The 17,500-nt window shown below is 42.4% G+C and overlaps 1 protein-coding gene across 1 annotated transcript in view; it reads right to left on the reverse strand.

Annotated features, from left to right (window-relative positions):
- The window catches only part of reps2 (RALBP1 associated Eps domain containing 2), a gene marked incomplete at its 5' end in the record, with an annotated part of 82,836 nt that overhangs the window by 59,087 nt on the left and 6,249 nt on the right, over nt 1–17,500 (reverse strand). Inside the window, 5 exon segments of the mRNA XM_080769644.1 lie at nt 333–510; nt 4,174–4,237; nt 11,090–11,213; nt 12,850–12,860; nt 13,031–13,138. Coding sequence (XP_080625770.1) covers nt 333–510; nt 4,174–4,237; nt 11,090–11,213; nt 12,850–12,860; nt 13,031–13,138 — 485 coding nt within the window.

Raw genomic sequence — 17,500 nt, forward strand, 5'->3', positions numbered from 1 at the left:
GGCCCTGCTCATAGAACATTTCATGGTAGAGGTCCAATGCCTTGTCCATAAAAGGGCACTTCAGCGGTGGTAATTTTAACGTGCCGGTCCGGGGGATACGAACTATAGCGACCTTCACGATATCAAGACCGCTCCGCAAACCGTTCGGCCACCGCTGCCACCGCTGTGGGGTGTGTGCCCTGTGTCCTGGTGGTCAGAGGACTCCGGGGGGGCGCAGCGTGGGGTGTGGGGGAAGGGGGCTTACTTCAGGGGTGTGGGGTGTGTGCCCTGTGTCCTGGTGGTCAGAGGACTCCGGGGGGCCGCAGCGTGGGGTGTGGGGGAAGGGGGCTTACTTCAGGGGTGTGGGGTGTGTGCCCTGTGTCCTGGTGCTCAGAGGACTCGGGGGGCCGCAGCGTGGGGGGCACGGTCTCGGGCAGAGGGTAGCCGTTCTTGCGCGCCACGATGAGGTGGAAGGCCGTGCAGAACTCGGAGAAGGTGAGAGCGCCGTCACGGTCCACATCGCTCAGCTCCCTGGAGAGAGAGAGAGAGAGAACACGCCATAAACATATTAATATATATGTTCTCTGGAGAGAGAGAGAACACGCCATAAACATATTAATATATATGTTCTCTGGAGAGAGAGAGAACACGCCATCAACATATTAATATATATGGTCTCTGGAGAGAGAGAGAGAGAACACGCCATCAACATATTAATATATATGGTCTCTGGAGAGAGAGAGAACACGCCATAAACATATTAATATATATGTTCTCTGGAGAGAGAGAGAACACGCCATCAACATATTAATATATATGTTCTCTGGAGAGAGAGAGAACACGCCATCAACATATTAATATATATGGTCTCTGGAGAGAGAGAGAACACGCCATAAACATATTAATATATATGTTCTCTGGAGAGAGAGAGAACACGCCATCAACATATTAATATATATGGTCTCTGGAGAGAGAGAGAGAGAACACGCCATAAACATATTAATATATATGGTCTCTGGAGAGAGAGAACACGCCATAAACATATTCATATATATGGTCTCTGGAGAGAGAGAGAGAGAACACGCCATAAACATATTAATATATATGTTCTCTGGAGAGAGAGAGAGAACACGCCATAAACATATTCATATATATGGTCTCTGGAGAGAGAGAACACGCCATAAACATATTCATATATATGGTCTCTGGAGAGAGAGAGAACACGCCATAAACATATTCATATATATGGTCTCTGGAGAGAGAGAGAGAGAACACGCCATAAACATATTCATATATATGGTCTCTGGAGAGAGAGAGAACACGCCATAAACATATTCATATATATGGTCTCTGGAGAGAGAGAGAACACACCATAAACATATTCATATATATGGTCTCTGGAGAGAGAGAGAGAGAGAGAACACGCCATCAACATATTCATATATATCGTCTCTGGAGAGAGAGACCACATCAACATATTCATATCTATTTTCATTTATCTGTGGAACCGATTCAAACTAACTTGAATGCCTCAAGTCCTACATTCCATGTGCTTGTCAGGGTAGTCTAGTGTTGCCAGACTGTTGCCTCTTGCAATTTCCAAATGCTTCCGTCGTACAGTCTGGAGCAACGGAAGCTCTGTCATAGAGTAAAATATAAATGCTTCCGTCATACAGTCTGGAGCAACGGAAGCTCTGTCATAGAGTAAAATATAAATGCTTCCGTCATACAGTCTGGAGCAACGGAAGTTCTGTCATAGAGTAAAATATAAATGCTTCCGTCGTACAGTCTGGAGCAACGGAAGCTCTGATCATGAGTAAAATATAAATGCTTCCGTCGTACAGTCTTGAGCAACGGAAGCTCTGATCATGAGTAAAATATAAATGCTTCCGTCATACAGTCTGGAGCAACGGAAGTTCTGTCATAGAGTAAAATATAAATGCTTCCGTCATACAGTCTGGAGCAACGGAAGTTCTGTCATAGAGTAAAATATAAATGCTTCCGTCATACAGTCTGGAGCAACGGAAGTTCTGTCATAGAGTAAAATATAAATGCTTCCGTCATACGGTCTGGAGCAACGGAAGTTCTGTCATAGAGTAAAATATAAATGCTTCCGTCATACAGTCTGGAGCAACGGAAGTTCTGTCATAGAGTAAAATATAAATGCTTCCGTCATACAGTCTGGAGCAACGGAAGTTCTGTCATAGAGTAAAATATAAATGCTTCCGTCATACAGTCTGGAGCAACGGAAGTTCTGTCATAGAGTAAAATATAAATGCTTCCGTCATACGGTCTGGAGCAACGGAAGCTCTGATCATGAGTAAAATATAAATGCTTCCGTCATACAGTCTGGAGCAACGGAAGTTCTGTCATAGAGTAAAATATAAATGCTTCCGTCATACAGTCTGGAGCAACGGAAGCTCTGTCATAGAGTAAAATATAAATGCTTCCGTCATACAGTCTGGAGCAACGGAAGTTCTGTCATAGAGTAAAATATAAATGCTTCCGTCATACAGTCTGGAGCAACGGAAGTTCTGTCATAGAGTAAAATATAAATGCTTCCGTCATACAGTCTGGAGCAACGGAAGTTCTGTCATAGAGTAAAATATAAATGCTTCCGTCGTACAGTCTGGAGCAACGGAAGCTCTGATTCATGAGTAAAATATAAATGCTTCCGTCGTACAGTCTGGAGCAACGGAAGCTCTGATTCATGAGTAAAATATAAATGCTTCCGTCATACAGTCTGGAGCAACGGAAGTTCTGTCATAGAGTAAAATATAAATGCTTCCGTCATACGGTCTGGAGCAACGGAAGTTCTGTCATAGAGTAAAATATAAATGCTTCCGTCGTACAGTCTGGAGCAACGGAAGTTCTGTCATAGAGTAAAATATAAATGCTTCCGTCATACAGTCTGGAGCAACGGAAGTTCTGTCATAGAGTAAAATATAAATGCTTCCGTCGTACAGTCTGGAGCAACGGAAGTTCTTTCATAGAGTAAAATATAAATGCTTCCGTCATACAGTCTGGAGCAACGGAAGTTCTGTCATAGAGTAAAATATAAATGCTTCCGTCATACAGTCTGGAGCAACGGAAGTTCTGTCATAGAGTAAAATATAAATGCTTCCGTCATACAGTCTGGAGCAACGGAAGCTCTGATCATGAGTAAAATATAAATGCTTCCGTCATACAGTCTGGAGCAACGGAAGTTCTGTCATAGAGTAAAATATAAAGCGGAAGTGGAGCCTTCTCTCTCCGTTTCGTCTTTACAGTCACGCACATTTATCCTAATATATTAGAAAACATCTAAGAATATATCGCTTGTTGCTTAGCAGAAAAGGAAAAAAAAACAATTAAATGTAAAGATATTTTAAAATATATTTTGGTGAACGGAAATGGTAGCTTCCTTACTCGGATTTCAGGAGCTGTAGTTCCAGACTCTATAGCATTTGGAGAGATTGTGGAATAGTTCTCTGGCTAAACGAGAGAGACTATTGTCAGGGTGACTGGGACCAGGCATTACCGCCTCCAACTTGTGCAGAATGCGGCTGCTAGACTGCTAACCAACACACAAAGGAGGTCACACATCACTCCTGTGCTTGCAGCCTTGCATTGGCTACCAATCCAATTGACTCCAGAAATCATTTTTTTCTTTTTATGAATGACTTCTAAATCTCTTCATGGGCTGGGCTCAATTTATTTAAGTGAACTGGCGCACCCGAAGGTGAATATGAGACACCTTATGTCTTCAGACAAAGGTCTTCTCATTATCCCCTAAAGCCACTATAGCTGCGAACTAAAGGAGATCAAGCTTACGAATGTGTTGCTGCACCTACGCTGTGGAATGTCTTACCACTCTGCTTGAGAAACGCTGGGTCTGTTGGCATCTTTAAGAAGCTACTGAAGACGCATTTGTACCGCAAACATTTTGGCTTGCTCCAGTGATTGCTATGTACTGTTCTATCTTACCTATTTCTAGGTACTGTCTTTGCTGCTCTGTTTCTTATTTCATTGTTGGTTTATTTTTTGATTGAGAATGTTCTTGTTTTATTCCTTTTATTTTATTGTATTGTAGCACCTTGGATATTTGGGGATGGAAATAGTGCAGTGTCATGGTGCATGCTGCTGTGTCACTGTGGGATGCTGTACTGTACTGTACTGTACTGTACTGTACCGTACCGTGACTCATCAACTCACCAGATGTGAGACAGCTCTGGGATGGGCAGCTTGGATTTGGTGAAGAAGTTCTTTGCCACGGTTCCTAAAGAACACAGAGAGAACATTCAGGTCATTTTGTGTTCCTTTCCCGTCTATCCTCTCCTTCTACTGTATGTTCTACTGTATGTTCTACTGTATGTTCTACTGTATGTTCTACTGTATGTTCTACTGTATGTTCTCTCTATTCTCTCCTTCTACTGTATGTTCTACTGTATGTTCTACTGTATGTTCTACTGTATGTTCCTCTCTATCCTCTCCTTCTACTGTATGTTCTACTGTATGTTCTACTGTATGTTCTACTGTATGTTCCTCTCTATCCTCTCCTTCTACTGTATGTTCTACTGTATGTTCTACTGTATGTCCTACTGTATGTTCTACTGTATGTTCTACTGTATGTTCTACTGTATGTTCTACTGTATGTCCTCTCTATCCTCTCCTTCTACTGTATGTTCTACTGTATGTTCTACTGTATGTTCTCTCTATTCTCTCCTTCTACTGTATGTTCTACTGTATGTTCTACTGTATGTTCTACTGTATGTTCTACTGTATGTTCTACTGTATGTCCTCTCTATCCTCTCCTTCTACTGTATGTTCTACTGTATGTTCTACTGTATGTTCTACTGTATGTCCTCTCTATCCTCTCCTTCTACTGTATGTTCTACTGTATGTTCTACTGTATGTTCTACTGTATGTTCTCTCTATCCTCTCCTTCTACTGTATGTTCTACTGTATGTTCTACTGTATGTTCTACTGTATGTTCTACTGTATGTTCTCTCTATCCTCTCCTTCTACTGTATGTTCTACTGTATGTTCTACTGTATGTTCTACTGTATGTTCTCTCTATCCTCTCCTTCTACTGTATGTTCTACTGTATGTTCTACTGTATGTTCTACTGTATGTTCTACTGTATGTCCTCTCTATCCTCTCCTTCTACTGTATGTTCTACTGTATGTTCTACTGTATGTTCTACTGTATGTTCTACTGTATGTTCTCTCTATCCTCTCCTTCTACTGTATGTTCTACTGTATGTTCTACTGTATGTTCTACTGTATGTTCTACTGTATGTTCTACTGTATGTTCTACTGTATGTTCTCTCTATCCTCTCCTTCTACTGTATGTTCTACTGTATGTTCTACTGTATGTTCTACTGTATGTTCTACTGTATGTTCTACTGTATGTTCTCTCTATCCTCTCCTTCTACTGTATGTTCTACTGTATGTTCTACTGTATGTTCTACTGTATGTCCTACTGTATGTTCTACTGTATGTTCTACTGTATGTTCTACTGTATGTTCTCTCTATTCTCTCCTTCTACTGTATGTTCTACTGTATGTTCTACTGTATGTTCTACTGTATGTTCCTCTCTATCCTCTCCTTCTACTGTATGTTCTACTGTATGTTCTACTGTATGTTCTACTGTATGTTCCTCTCTATCCTCTCCTTCTACTGTATGTTCTACTGTATGTTCTACTGTATGTTCTACTGTATGTTCTACTGTATGTTCTCTCTATCCTCTCCTTCTACTGTATGTTCTACTGTATGTTCTACTGTATGTTCTACTGTATGTTCTACTGTATGTTCTACTGTATGTTCTCTCTATCCTCTCCTTCTACTGTATGTTCTACTGTATGTTCTACTGTATGTTCTACTGTATGTTCTCTCTATCCTCTCCTTCTACTGTATGTTCTACTGTATGTTCTACTGTATGTCCTACTGTATGTTCTACTGTATGTTCTACTGTATGTCCTACTGTATGTTCTACTGTATGTTCTACTGTATGTTCTACTGTATGTTCTCTCTATTCTCTCCTTCTACTGTATGTTCTACTGTATGTTCTACTGTATGTTCTACTGTATGTTCCTCTCTATCCTCTCCTTCTACTGTATGTTCTACTGTATGTTCTACTGTATGTTCTACTGTATGTTCCTCTCTATCCTCTCCTTCTACTGTATGTTCTACTGTATGTTCTACTGTATGTTCTACTGTATGTTCTACTGTATGTTCTCTCTATTCTCTCCTTCTACTGTATGTTCTACTGTATGTTCTACTGTATGTTCTACTGTATGTTCTACTGTATGTTCCTCTCTATCCTCTCCTTCTACTGTATGTTCTACTGTATGTTCTACTGTATGTTCTACTGTATGTTCTACTGTATGTTCTACTGTATGTTCTACTGTATGTTCTCTCTATCCTCTCCTTCTACTGTATGTTCTACTGTATGTCCTACTGTATGTTCTACTGTATGTTCTACTGTATGTTCTACTGTATGTTCTCTCTATCCTCTCCTTCTACTGTATGTTCTACTGTATGTTCTACTGTATGTTCTACTGTATGTTCTCTCTATCCTCTCCTTCTACTGTATGTTCTACTGTATGTTCTACTGTATGTCCTACTGTATGTTCTACTGTATGTTCTACTGTATGTCCTACTGTATGTTCTACTGTATGTTCTACTGTATGTTCTACTGTATGTTCTCTCTATTCTCTCCTTCTACTGTATGTTCTACTGTATGTTCTACTGTATGTTCTACTGTATGTTCCTCTCTATCCTCTCCTTCTACTGTATGTTCTACTGTATGTTCTACTGTATGTTCTACTGTATGTTCCTCTCTATCCTCTCCTTCTACTGTATGTTCTACTGTATGTTCTACTGTATGTTCTACTGTATGTTCTACTGTATGTTCTCTCTATTCTCTCCTTCTACTGTATGTTCTACTGTATGTTCTACTGTATGTTCTACTGTATGTTCTACTGTATGTTCCTCTCTATCCTCTCCTTCTACTGTATGTTCTACTGTATGTTCTACTGTATGTTCTACTGTATGTTCTACTGTATGTTCTACTGTATGTTCTCTCTATCCTCTCCTTCTACTGTATGTTCTACTGTATGTTCTACTGTATGTCCTACTGTATGTTCTACTGTATGTTCTACTGTATGTTCTACTGTATGTTCTACTGTATGTTCTACTGTATGTTCTACTGTATGTTCTCTCTATCCTCTCCTTCTACTGTATGTTCTACTGTATGTTCTACTGTATGTTCTACTGTATGTTCCTCTCTATCCTCTCCTTCTACTGTATGTTCTACTGTATGTTCTACTGTATGTTCTACTGTATGTTCTCTCTATCCTCTCCTTCTACTGTATGTTCTACTGTATGTTCTACTGTATGTTCTACTGTATGTTCCTCTCTATCCTCTCCTTCTACTGTATGTTCTACTGTATGTTCTACTGTATGTCCTACTGTATGTTCTACTGTATGTTCTACTGTATGTCCTACTGTATGTTCTACTGTATGTTCTACTGTATGTTCTACTGTATGTTCTCTCTATTCTCTCCTTCTACTGTATGTTCTACTGTATGTTCTACTGTATGTTCTCTCTATTCTCTCCTTCTACTGTATGTTCTACTGTATGTTCTACTGTATGTTCTACTGTATGTTCCTCTCTATCCTCTCCTTCTACTGTATGTTCTACTGTATGTTCTACTGTATGTTCTACTGTATGTTCTACTGTATGTTCCTCTCTATCCTCTCCTTCTACTGTATGTTCTACTGTATGTTCTACTGTATGTTCTACTGTATGTTCTACTGTATGTTCTACTGTATGTTCTCTCTATTCTCTCCTTCTACTGTATGTTCTACTGTATGTTCTACTGTATGTTCTACTGTATGTTCCTCTCTATCCTCTCCTTCTACTGTATGTTCTACTGTATGTTCTACTGTATGTTCTACTGTATGTTCTACTGTATGTTCTCTCTATCCTCTCCTTCTACTGTATGTTCTACTGTATGTTCTACTGTATGTTCTACTGTATGTTCCTCTCTATTCTCTCCTTCTACTGTATGTTCTACTGTATGTTCTACTGTATGTTCTACTGTATGTTCCTCTCTATCCTCTCCTTCTACTGTATGTTCTACTGTATGTTCTACTGTATGTTCTACTGTATGTCCTCTCTATCCTCTCCTTCTACTGTATGTTCTACTGTATGTTCTACTGTATTTTCTACTGTATGTTCTACTGTATGTTCTCTCTATTCTCTCCTTCTACTGTATGTTCTACTGTATGTTCTACTGTATGTTCCTCTCTATCCTCTCCTTCTACTGTATGTTCTACTGTATGTTCTACTGTATGTTCTACTGTATGTTCTCTCTATTCTCTCCTTCTACTGTATGTTCTACTGTATGTTCTACTGTATGTTCTACTGTATGTTCCTCTCTATCCTCTCCTTCTACTGTATGTTCTACTGTATGTTCTACTGTATGTTCTACTGTATGTTCCTCTCTATCCTCTCCTTCTACTGTATGTTCTACTGTATGTTCTACTGTATGTTCTACTGTATGTTCTACTGTATGTTCTCTCTATTCTCTCCTTCTACTGTATGTTCTACTGTATGTTCTACTGTATGTTCTACTGTATGTTCTACTGTATGTTCCTCTCTATCCTCTCCTTCTACTGTATGTTCTACTGTATGTTCTACTGTATGTTCTACTGTATGTTCTACTGTATGTTCTCTCTATCCTCTCCTTCTACTGTATGTTCTACTGTATGTTCTACTGTATGTTCTACTGTATGTTCTCTCTATCCTCTCCTTCTACTGTATGTTCTACTGTATGTTCTACTGTATGTTCTACTGTATGTTCTACTGTATGTTCTCTCTATTCTCTCCTTCTACTGTATGTTCTACTGTATGTTCTACTGTATGTTCTACTGTATGTTCCTCTCTATCCTCTCCTTCTACTGTATGTTCTACTGTATGTTCTACTGTATGTTCTACTGTATGTTCTACTGTATGTTCTCTCTATCCTCTCCTTCTACTGTATGTTCTACTGTATGTTCTACTGTATGTTCTACTGTATGTTCCTCTCTATTCTCTCCTTCTACTGTATGTTCTACTGTATGTTCTACTGTATGTTCTACTGTATGTTCCTCTCTATCCTCTCCTTCTACTGTATGTTCTACTGTATGTTCTACTGTATGTTCTACTGTATGTCCTCTCTATCCTCTCCTTCTACTGTATGTTCTACTGTATGTTCTACTGTATTTTCTACTGTATGTTCTACTGTATGTTCTCTCTATTCTCTCCTTCTACTGTATGTTCTACTGTATGTTCTACTGTATGTTCCTCTCTATCCTCTCCTTCTACTGTATGTTCTACTGTATGTTCTACTGTATGTTCTACTGTATGTTCTCTCTATTCTCTCCTTCTACTGTATGTTCTACTGTATGTTCTACTGTATGTTCTACTGTATGTTCCTCTCTATCCTCTCCTTCTACTGTATGTTCTACTGTATGTTCTACTGTATGTTCTACTGTATGTTCCTCTCTATCCTCTCCTTCTACTGTATGTTCTACTGTATGTTCTACTGTATGTTCTACTGTATGTTCTACTGTATGTTCTCTCTATTCTCTCCTTCTACTGTATGTTCTACTGTATGTTCTACTGTATGTTCTACTGTATGTTCTACTGTATGTTCCTCTCTATCCTCTCCTTCTACTGTATGTTCTACTGTATGTTCTACTGTATGTTCTACTGTATGTTCTACTGTATGTTCTCTCTATCCTCTCCTTCTACTGTATGTTCTACTGTATGTTCTACTGTATGTTCTACTGTATGTTCTACTGTATGTTCTACTGTATGTTCTCTCTATCCTCTCCTTCTACTGTATGTTCTACTGTATGTTCTACTGTATGTTCTCTCTATTCTCTCCTTCTACTGTATGTTCTACTGTATGTTCTACTGTATGTTCTACTGTATGTTCTACTGTATGTTCTACTGTATGTCCTCTCTATCCTCTCCTTCTACTGTATGTTCTACTGTATGTTCTACTGTATGTTCTACTGTATCTACTGTATGTTCTACTGTATGTTCTACTGTATGTTCTACTGTATGTTCTCTCTATCCTCTCCTTCTACTGTATGTTCTACTGTATGTTCTACTGTATGTTCCTCTCTATCCTCTCCTTCTACTGTATGTTCTACTGTATGTTCTACTGTATGTTCTACTGTATGTTCCTCTCTATCCTCTCCTTCTACTGTATGTTCTACTGTATGTTCTACTGTATGTTCTACTGTATGTTCTACTGTATGTCCTCTCTATTCTCTCCTTCTACTGTATGTTCTACTGTATGTTCTACTGTATGTTCTACTGTATGTTCTACTGTATGTTCTACTGTATGTTCTACTGTATGTTCTCTCTATCCTCTCCTTCTACTGTATGTTCTACTGTATGTTCTACTGTATGTTCTACTGTATGTTCTCTCTATCCTCTCCTTCTACTGTATGTTCTACTGTATGTTCTACTGTATGTTCTACTGTATGTTCTACTGTATGTTCCTCTCTATCCTCTCCTTCTACTGTATGTTCTACTGTATGTTCTACTGTATGTCCTACTGTATGTTCTCTCTATTCTCTCCTTCTACTGTATGTTCTACTGTATGTTCTACTGTATGTTCTACTGTATGTTCCTCTCTATCCTCTCCTTCTACTGTATGTTCTACTGTATGTTCTACTGTATGTTCTACTGTATGTTCCTCTCTATCCTCTCCTTCTACTGTATGTTTTAACTCTTCCTGTGATGTGACAAAACATTAATATTCATCGTAGTCTGAGCCAAACATATTATAGGTTTGGGGGCGGGCCCGGTTTTGGGGTTGCAGATCCATTTAGCATTCTAAGCTCACAACGTGACACGCGTGTGAGCTGTAGGCTACTATATCAGCTATTTTGGTGTTTTGGTGTTTTAAACATTATGTTATAATTTAGCTATTGAAAAATAGCAGATCTACAAGCTCATAGGGCTACGAGCTTGTAGGTCCATGTGCTCGCCATGGAGTGTGTGCGTGGGTGGGTGCGTGCGTGCGTGCGTGCGTGCGTGCGTGCGTGCGTGCGTGCGTGCGTACCCAGGATCAGGGCCCCCAGGTCGGGCTGAAGGCTCCTGAACTGGTTGGTGTAGTACTCCTGCTGTTCCTCAGTGATCCTCCAGGGGTCATCCTCGCTGTACTCCTGTGTCTCCACTGAGGGAACCTGGACAGAACAGATCCAACATGGCATCCAAATGTCTGCACTTACAATCAGAACATTCTGTCATTGAACAGTGTGGACAACTTCTCTTACAGTATATGGTCTGAGTACGGCAACGATAGTGTTCTATATCGATGGGGAAAACAAGCTAATAGAAACGGCAGGCTTTCTAGTCCTGAAAAGTTGCAATGCGCAAATGGAAGCCATATCGTTCTCACGATAATGAAAATCTAAACATTTTTTGTAAAAACATCTTGTTTAAAAAAAAAAATCTGCCTAATGATGATGTCACTGGAAGACGGTTTCTAAACTGCCCTCCTATATGAGACACAGACTGAGTAGGAAAAGATCGTGCCATTTTATCATGATTATTAGTGAGGACCTATTATATGAAGATAGGTTGAAAAGTGGTCCTTTAAAACTAAGCTATGATGACTAAAACTAAGACAACAATTTCATCAACAAATAAAAACTAGACTAAATGTTATAGGACTAGTGGACAAGAGATCCAGTAGAAGTAATTTTACACTTGGTCGCATGCTGAAAATAGCCGATCTACAAGCTTCTACAACACAACTTGTAGATCGGCTATTTTCAGGCAAGTTTAAAATCAAAGTCATTACGACGGCATCAAGGCACCCCAGAATACATTTCAGTCGACTAAATCGCCTGTAGATTTAGTCGACTAAAATCTTATGATATTTAGCAGACTAAAACTAGACTAACACTAAGACATTCCAGGTGACTAAAACTACAATAAAAACCCCCAAAACAACACAGAGCTCCAGGTGTCTGAAACGAATACTGGACAACCCCCCCCCCCCCCCCCCCCGGTGCTTGCCCGTTTTTCCTCCCGGAATTTTCCCCAGCGAGGGGGATAACTTTGTAATATGCTAATATTGGCTGTTTGTGTTCTTTTTGGAAAAATATAAAAAGATACTGCTGTAGGAAAGGCTATATTATTTTACTTATATTGACCCTATAAACAATTTAGTATTATTTAGTATAATGGTTTTGCCCACTCAAATGGTACCTCGTCAGATAACCCCCCACATATCCTACACAACAACTTCTGTGAACAGACTTCACTGTAGCAGCTTTTCATGAATTATATTTGTACTTTAGGCTGTTCTGCTGTCATGAAATTAGTTTAAAGTTAGAGAAATTCAAAGTCCAGCCGTCTGCTGTCCAGCCTCTCCCACCCCTCACTGGGGACAGTTCAGTCTGCTGTCCAGCCTCTCCCACCCCTCACTGGGGACAGTTCAGTCTGCTGTCCAGCCTCTCCCACCCCTCACTGGGGACAGTTCAGTCTGCTGTCCAGCCTCTCCCACCCCTCACTGGGGACAGTTCAGTATGCTGTCCAGCCTCTCCCACCCCTCACTGGGGACAGTTCAGTCTGCTGTCCAGCCTCTCCCACCCCTCACTGGGGACAGTTCAGTCTGCTGTCCAGCCTCTCCCACCCCTCACTGGGGACAGTTCAGTCTGCTGTCCAGCCTCTCCCACCCCTCACTGGGGACAGTTCAGTCTGCTGTCCAGCCTCTCCCACCCCTCACTGGGGACAGTTCAGTCTGCTGTCCAGCCTCTCCCACCCCTCACTGGGGACAGTTCAGTCTGCTGTCCAGCCTCTCCCACCCCTCACTGGGGAACATTCTGCGAGGAAAACAGAAACGGGGTGAGTAGTCTTGTTACCTCTGAAACGCTCACCTGCTCCTCTGTGCTGCAGAGCTCCTCCAGGTGCCTGAAGCCGCCGCCTCCTCCTCCTCCTCCTCCTCCTCCTCCTCCCCCTCCTCCCCGGTCAGCGTGGGACCCCCACGTGGGACCCCCGCCGGCGCCAGACGCAGGGCCCCCTTGCAGGGCGTCCAGGCTTTGGGTCACATAGCTCAGCCCCGTGTCGTTCTTCAGCCCAACGAACCTGGGCAGAGGTAGATCTGAAGAGAGACACAGAAAGACATGCACGTGACGTTACTATAGAGTCAGAATTGTATGAAGCCTCATCTGTCCTGGAATGGGACTCTGAGCCCTACGTATACCACACCCGGTCAAGAATGGGACTCTGAGCCCTACGTATACCACACCCGGTCAAGAATGGGACTCTGAGCCCTACGTATACCACACCCGGTCAAGAATGGGACTCTGAGCCCTACGTATACCACACCCGGTCAAGAATGGGACTCTGAGCCCTACGTATACCACACCCGGTCAAGAATGGGACTCTGAGCCCTACGTATACCACACCCGGTCAAGTCATTTCCCCCAAATTCAAGGTACCAAGAGTTAACTGTGAACTTGGGTAGATCTGCTTTTAGCTTCTGTGGCCCTAATAATACATGGAATGACCTGAAAACGACATTGAAACTGACCACATTGGTTCCCCCGAGTATGATGTGGAGTTCAATAAAGACTATTTGCTCGGTAAAATATTTCGGGGGCATATATATTTAGAATGTGTGCAGGCTTGAGTATGTTGAATCTAGTTTGCATTAATGGGGATTTAGTTGACACAATGAAATAAAATGGCGATAGTATTCCGTGTGGGGCAGACGGCCTGTCACAGCCAGATTTGGGAGAGCAGCAGCTTTGTTGTTGCGAGGAAAGGAAAGCAGGTAAAATGAGAACAGTACCAGGTCTTATTCCCTAACTTGAGTAATCTAAAGACCTGGAGGCGTGGTCAATGCCATTTGGCTATTCTGAGTGGCCAAAGAGCATTGACCACGTAACGCCTCCAGGTCTTTAGTTTACTCAAGTTAGGGAATAAGACCTGGTACTTAAGACACGCAAAATACAGCCCTTTGTCTGTGGTTTTGGTCGGTTCTGAACAATAGGACCCTTTGTCTGTGGTTTTGGTCGGTTCTGGGACAACAATAGGACCCTTTGTCTGTGGTTTTGGTCGGTTCTGAACAATAGGACCCTTTGTCTGTGGTTTTGGTCGGTTCTGGGACAACAATAGGACCCTTTGTCTGTGGTTCTGGTCGGTTCTGGACGGAGGGAGCGCTTTGGGTTTGACTGATGGTGCAGTGCTCATGGAATCAGGGCAGACCCACTTAGCCCCTTCCATCACGCGACCCACACACACACCCCTCTCATCCAGATTCATGGAATCAGGGCAGACCCACTTAGCCCCTTCCATCACGCGACCCACACACACACCCCTCTCATCCAGATTCATGGAATCAGGGCAGACCCACTTAGCCCCTTCCATCACGCGACCCACACACACACCCCTCTCATCCAGATTCATGGAATCAGGGCAGACCCACTTAGCCCCTTCCATCACGCGACCCACACACACACCCCTCTCATCCAGATTCATGGAATCAGGGCAGACCCACTTAGCCCCTTCCATCACGCGACCCACACACACACCCCTCTCATCCAGATTCATGGAATCAGGGCAGACCCACTTAGCCCCTTCCATCACGCGACCCACACACACACCCCTCTCATCCAGATTCATGGAATCAGGGCAGACCCACTTAGCCCCTTCCATCACGCGACCCACACACACACCCCTCTCATCCAGATTCATGGAATCAGGGCAGACCCACTTAGCCCCTTCCATCACGCGACCCACACACACACCCCTCTCATCCAGATTCATGGAATCAGGGCAGACCCACTTAGCCCCTTCCATCACGCGACCCACACACACACCCCTTTCATCCAGATTCATGGAATCAGGGCAGACCCATTTAGCCCCTTCCATCACGCGACCCACACACACACCCCTCTCATCCAGATTAACACCAATAAATCCAGGCATGTTAAGCTAAGCTTTTTATCCCTTGTTCGCTGCTCTCACAAGATGAGACCCCCCCCCCCCCCCGGGACCCGGCAACACAAAAGCAGAGTAAACTAGAATGCTATCTGGCCCTAAACAGAGAATACACAGTGGCAGAATACCTGAGCACCGTGGTACCGACCCAAAACAAAGAAAAATCTTAACTAGGTAGAGACTCAGTGAGCACAGTCTCGCGATGGAGAAAGGCCGTCATAGGCAGACCTGTATCCCGAGAGAAGACAGACTATATGCACCCACTGCACACAAAATGAAGTGGAAACCGAGCTACACTTCCTAACCATCGGTCCATTGTACCAAGACATCAGAGACACTTCCCACAGATTACAACCACACACAGAGATTTTGAAAACATGACAAATGACAAAAAACTCCCATATCTGCCGGGCGAAGTACAACAATGTGCAAACACAGCAGCAAGATTTGTGAGTTGCTGTGATAGGAGAAGGATATCAAATGGAACACAACCACCCTAAAGACTAATCATTGTGTATATTCCTGCACTATACCTGCATTGAGTGACCTTGGTACATAGAATTTGATCTATTGAAGATTCTGACCTTCAAATGTACATCATTTTTGTTTTGATTGTATTGCTGTATTGTTATTTCTGCTTTGGCAATGTAAACGTATGTTTTCTCATGCCAATAAAACCCTTTGAATTGAATTGAATTGAATTGACTACCTTTTTCAGCTAAATAAAAACCAGGCTATGATGACTAAGGGCAGATTCACACTATGGTCCGGGATGCGCACTCGGGACCACTTAGCAGATGTTGTGGTTTAGTGTGAATGATGCGTACCGTTCCAGATGTTGTGATTTAGTGTGAATGATGCGTACCGTTCCAGATGTTGTGGTTTAGTGTGAATGATGCGTACCGTTCCAGATGTTGTGGTTTAGTGTGAATGATGCGTACCGTTCCAGATGTTGTGGTTTAGCGTGAATGATGTGTACCGTTCCAGATGTTGTGGTTTAGTGTGAATGATGCGTACCGTTCCAGATGTTGTGGTTTAGTGTGAATGATGCGTACCGTTCCAGATGTTGTGGTTTAGTGTGAATGATGCGTACCGTTCCAGATGATGTGGTTTAGTGTGACTGATGCGTACCGTTCCAGATGTTGTGGTTTAGTGTGAATGATGCGTACCGTTCCAGATGTTGTGGTTTAGTGTGAATGATGCGTACCGTTCCAGATGTTGTGGTTTAGTGTGAATGATGCGTACCGTTCCAGATGTTGTGGTTTAGTGTGAATGATGCGTACCGTTCCAGATGTTGTGGTTTAGTGTGAATGATGCGTACCGTTCCAGATGTTGTGGTTTAGTGTGACTGATGCGTACCGTTCCAGATGTTGTGGTTTAGTGTGAATGATGCGTACCGTTCCAGATGTTGTGGTTTAGTGTGACTGATGCGTACCGTTCCAGATGTTGTGGTTTAGTGTGAATGATGCGTACCGTTCCAGATGTTGTGGTTTAGTGTGACTGATGCGTACCGTTCCAGATGTTGTGGTTTAGTGTGAATGATGCGTACCGTTCCAGATGTTGTGGTTTAGTGTGACTGATGCGTACCGTTCCAGATGTTGTGGTTTAGTGTGAATGATGCGTACCGTTCCCGGGAACAGATTGCCCAAAAGTACCCGAGATCGCAATCGATCAAGTCTCGGATACGGATCGCTGCAATGTGAGGAGGAAGTGAACTATAATCATATTTTATGTATTTTTATAATGACATGTTTTTTTTTACCTGAGGTTGTACTTCTGGTAGTTCTACTTGAATGTTGACAAAGAATGATTGATAATCCTCTAGTGTTTGAGTAGCACAGCACGAGCCGTGGAAAAAAAACATGCGCTTCAGCTAGGACAAACATACCAAGGGCTGGTCAGTGACATCACTGTTAACAATAACATACCAAGGGTATGTACGTGACGTCGCCGTCAAAACAGACGAGAGACAACGTTACATTGCGCTGTTTAACCCATTCTGACCGGGCACCCATTTTGGTGTTAGCATCATGTTATGCTTTAGCTATTGAAAAATAGCAGACCTACAAGCTCGTAGCGCGCCACCGAGTGGCGCGCTACGAGCTTGTAGGTCTGCTATTTTTGAAAAATCGAAGAGCGACTGACATTTCTAGAATCTGATCTCAGGTCAGAATGGGTTCATCAGACCAGTGTGTGTCCAGTGGAAACCTCGTACGAAATCTGATCTCAGGTCAGAATGGGTTAGAATTGTTAGAATTGTTATGTTATTATTACAACTCAAGACGACGTCAGGAACACACAGCCAAACTTTATTATTGGCTCTAAACTCTGAAAGTGACTCTTCTTCTGTCACATGACATTCTCTGTCTCCCAAAGAGCCCCACAGTCCACAGCGCCCCCTCTGAGGCACATACTGTACTGCATTGAATGAAGTGTACCCGGCCACCAGGGTGCGCTGTTGAAACTCAGCCAAGGTGAATCATGGCCAGCGTGGGGACCAGGCAACCGTACTCCGTAA

The sequence above is a fragment of the Protomyctophum bolini genome (genome assembly GCF_963924005.1).
Source record: "Protomyctophum bolini genome assembly, chromosome: 8".
Taxonomy (NCBI): Eukaryota; Metazoa; Chordata; class Actinopteri; order Myctophiformes; family Myctophidae; genus Protomyctophum; species Protomyctophum bolini.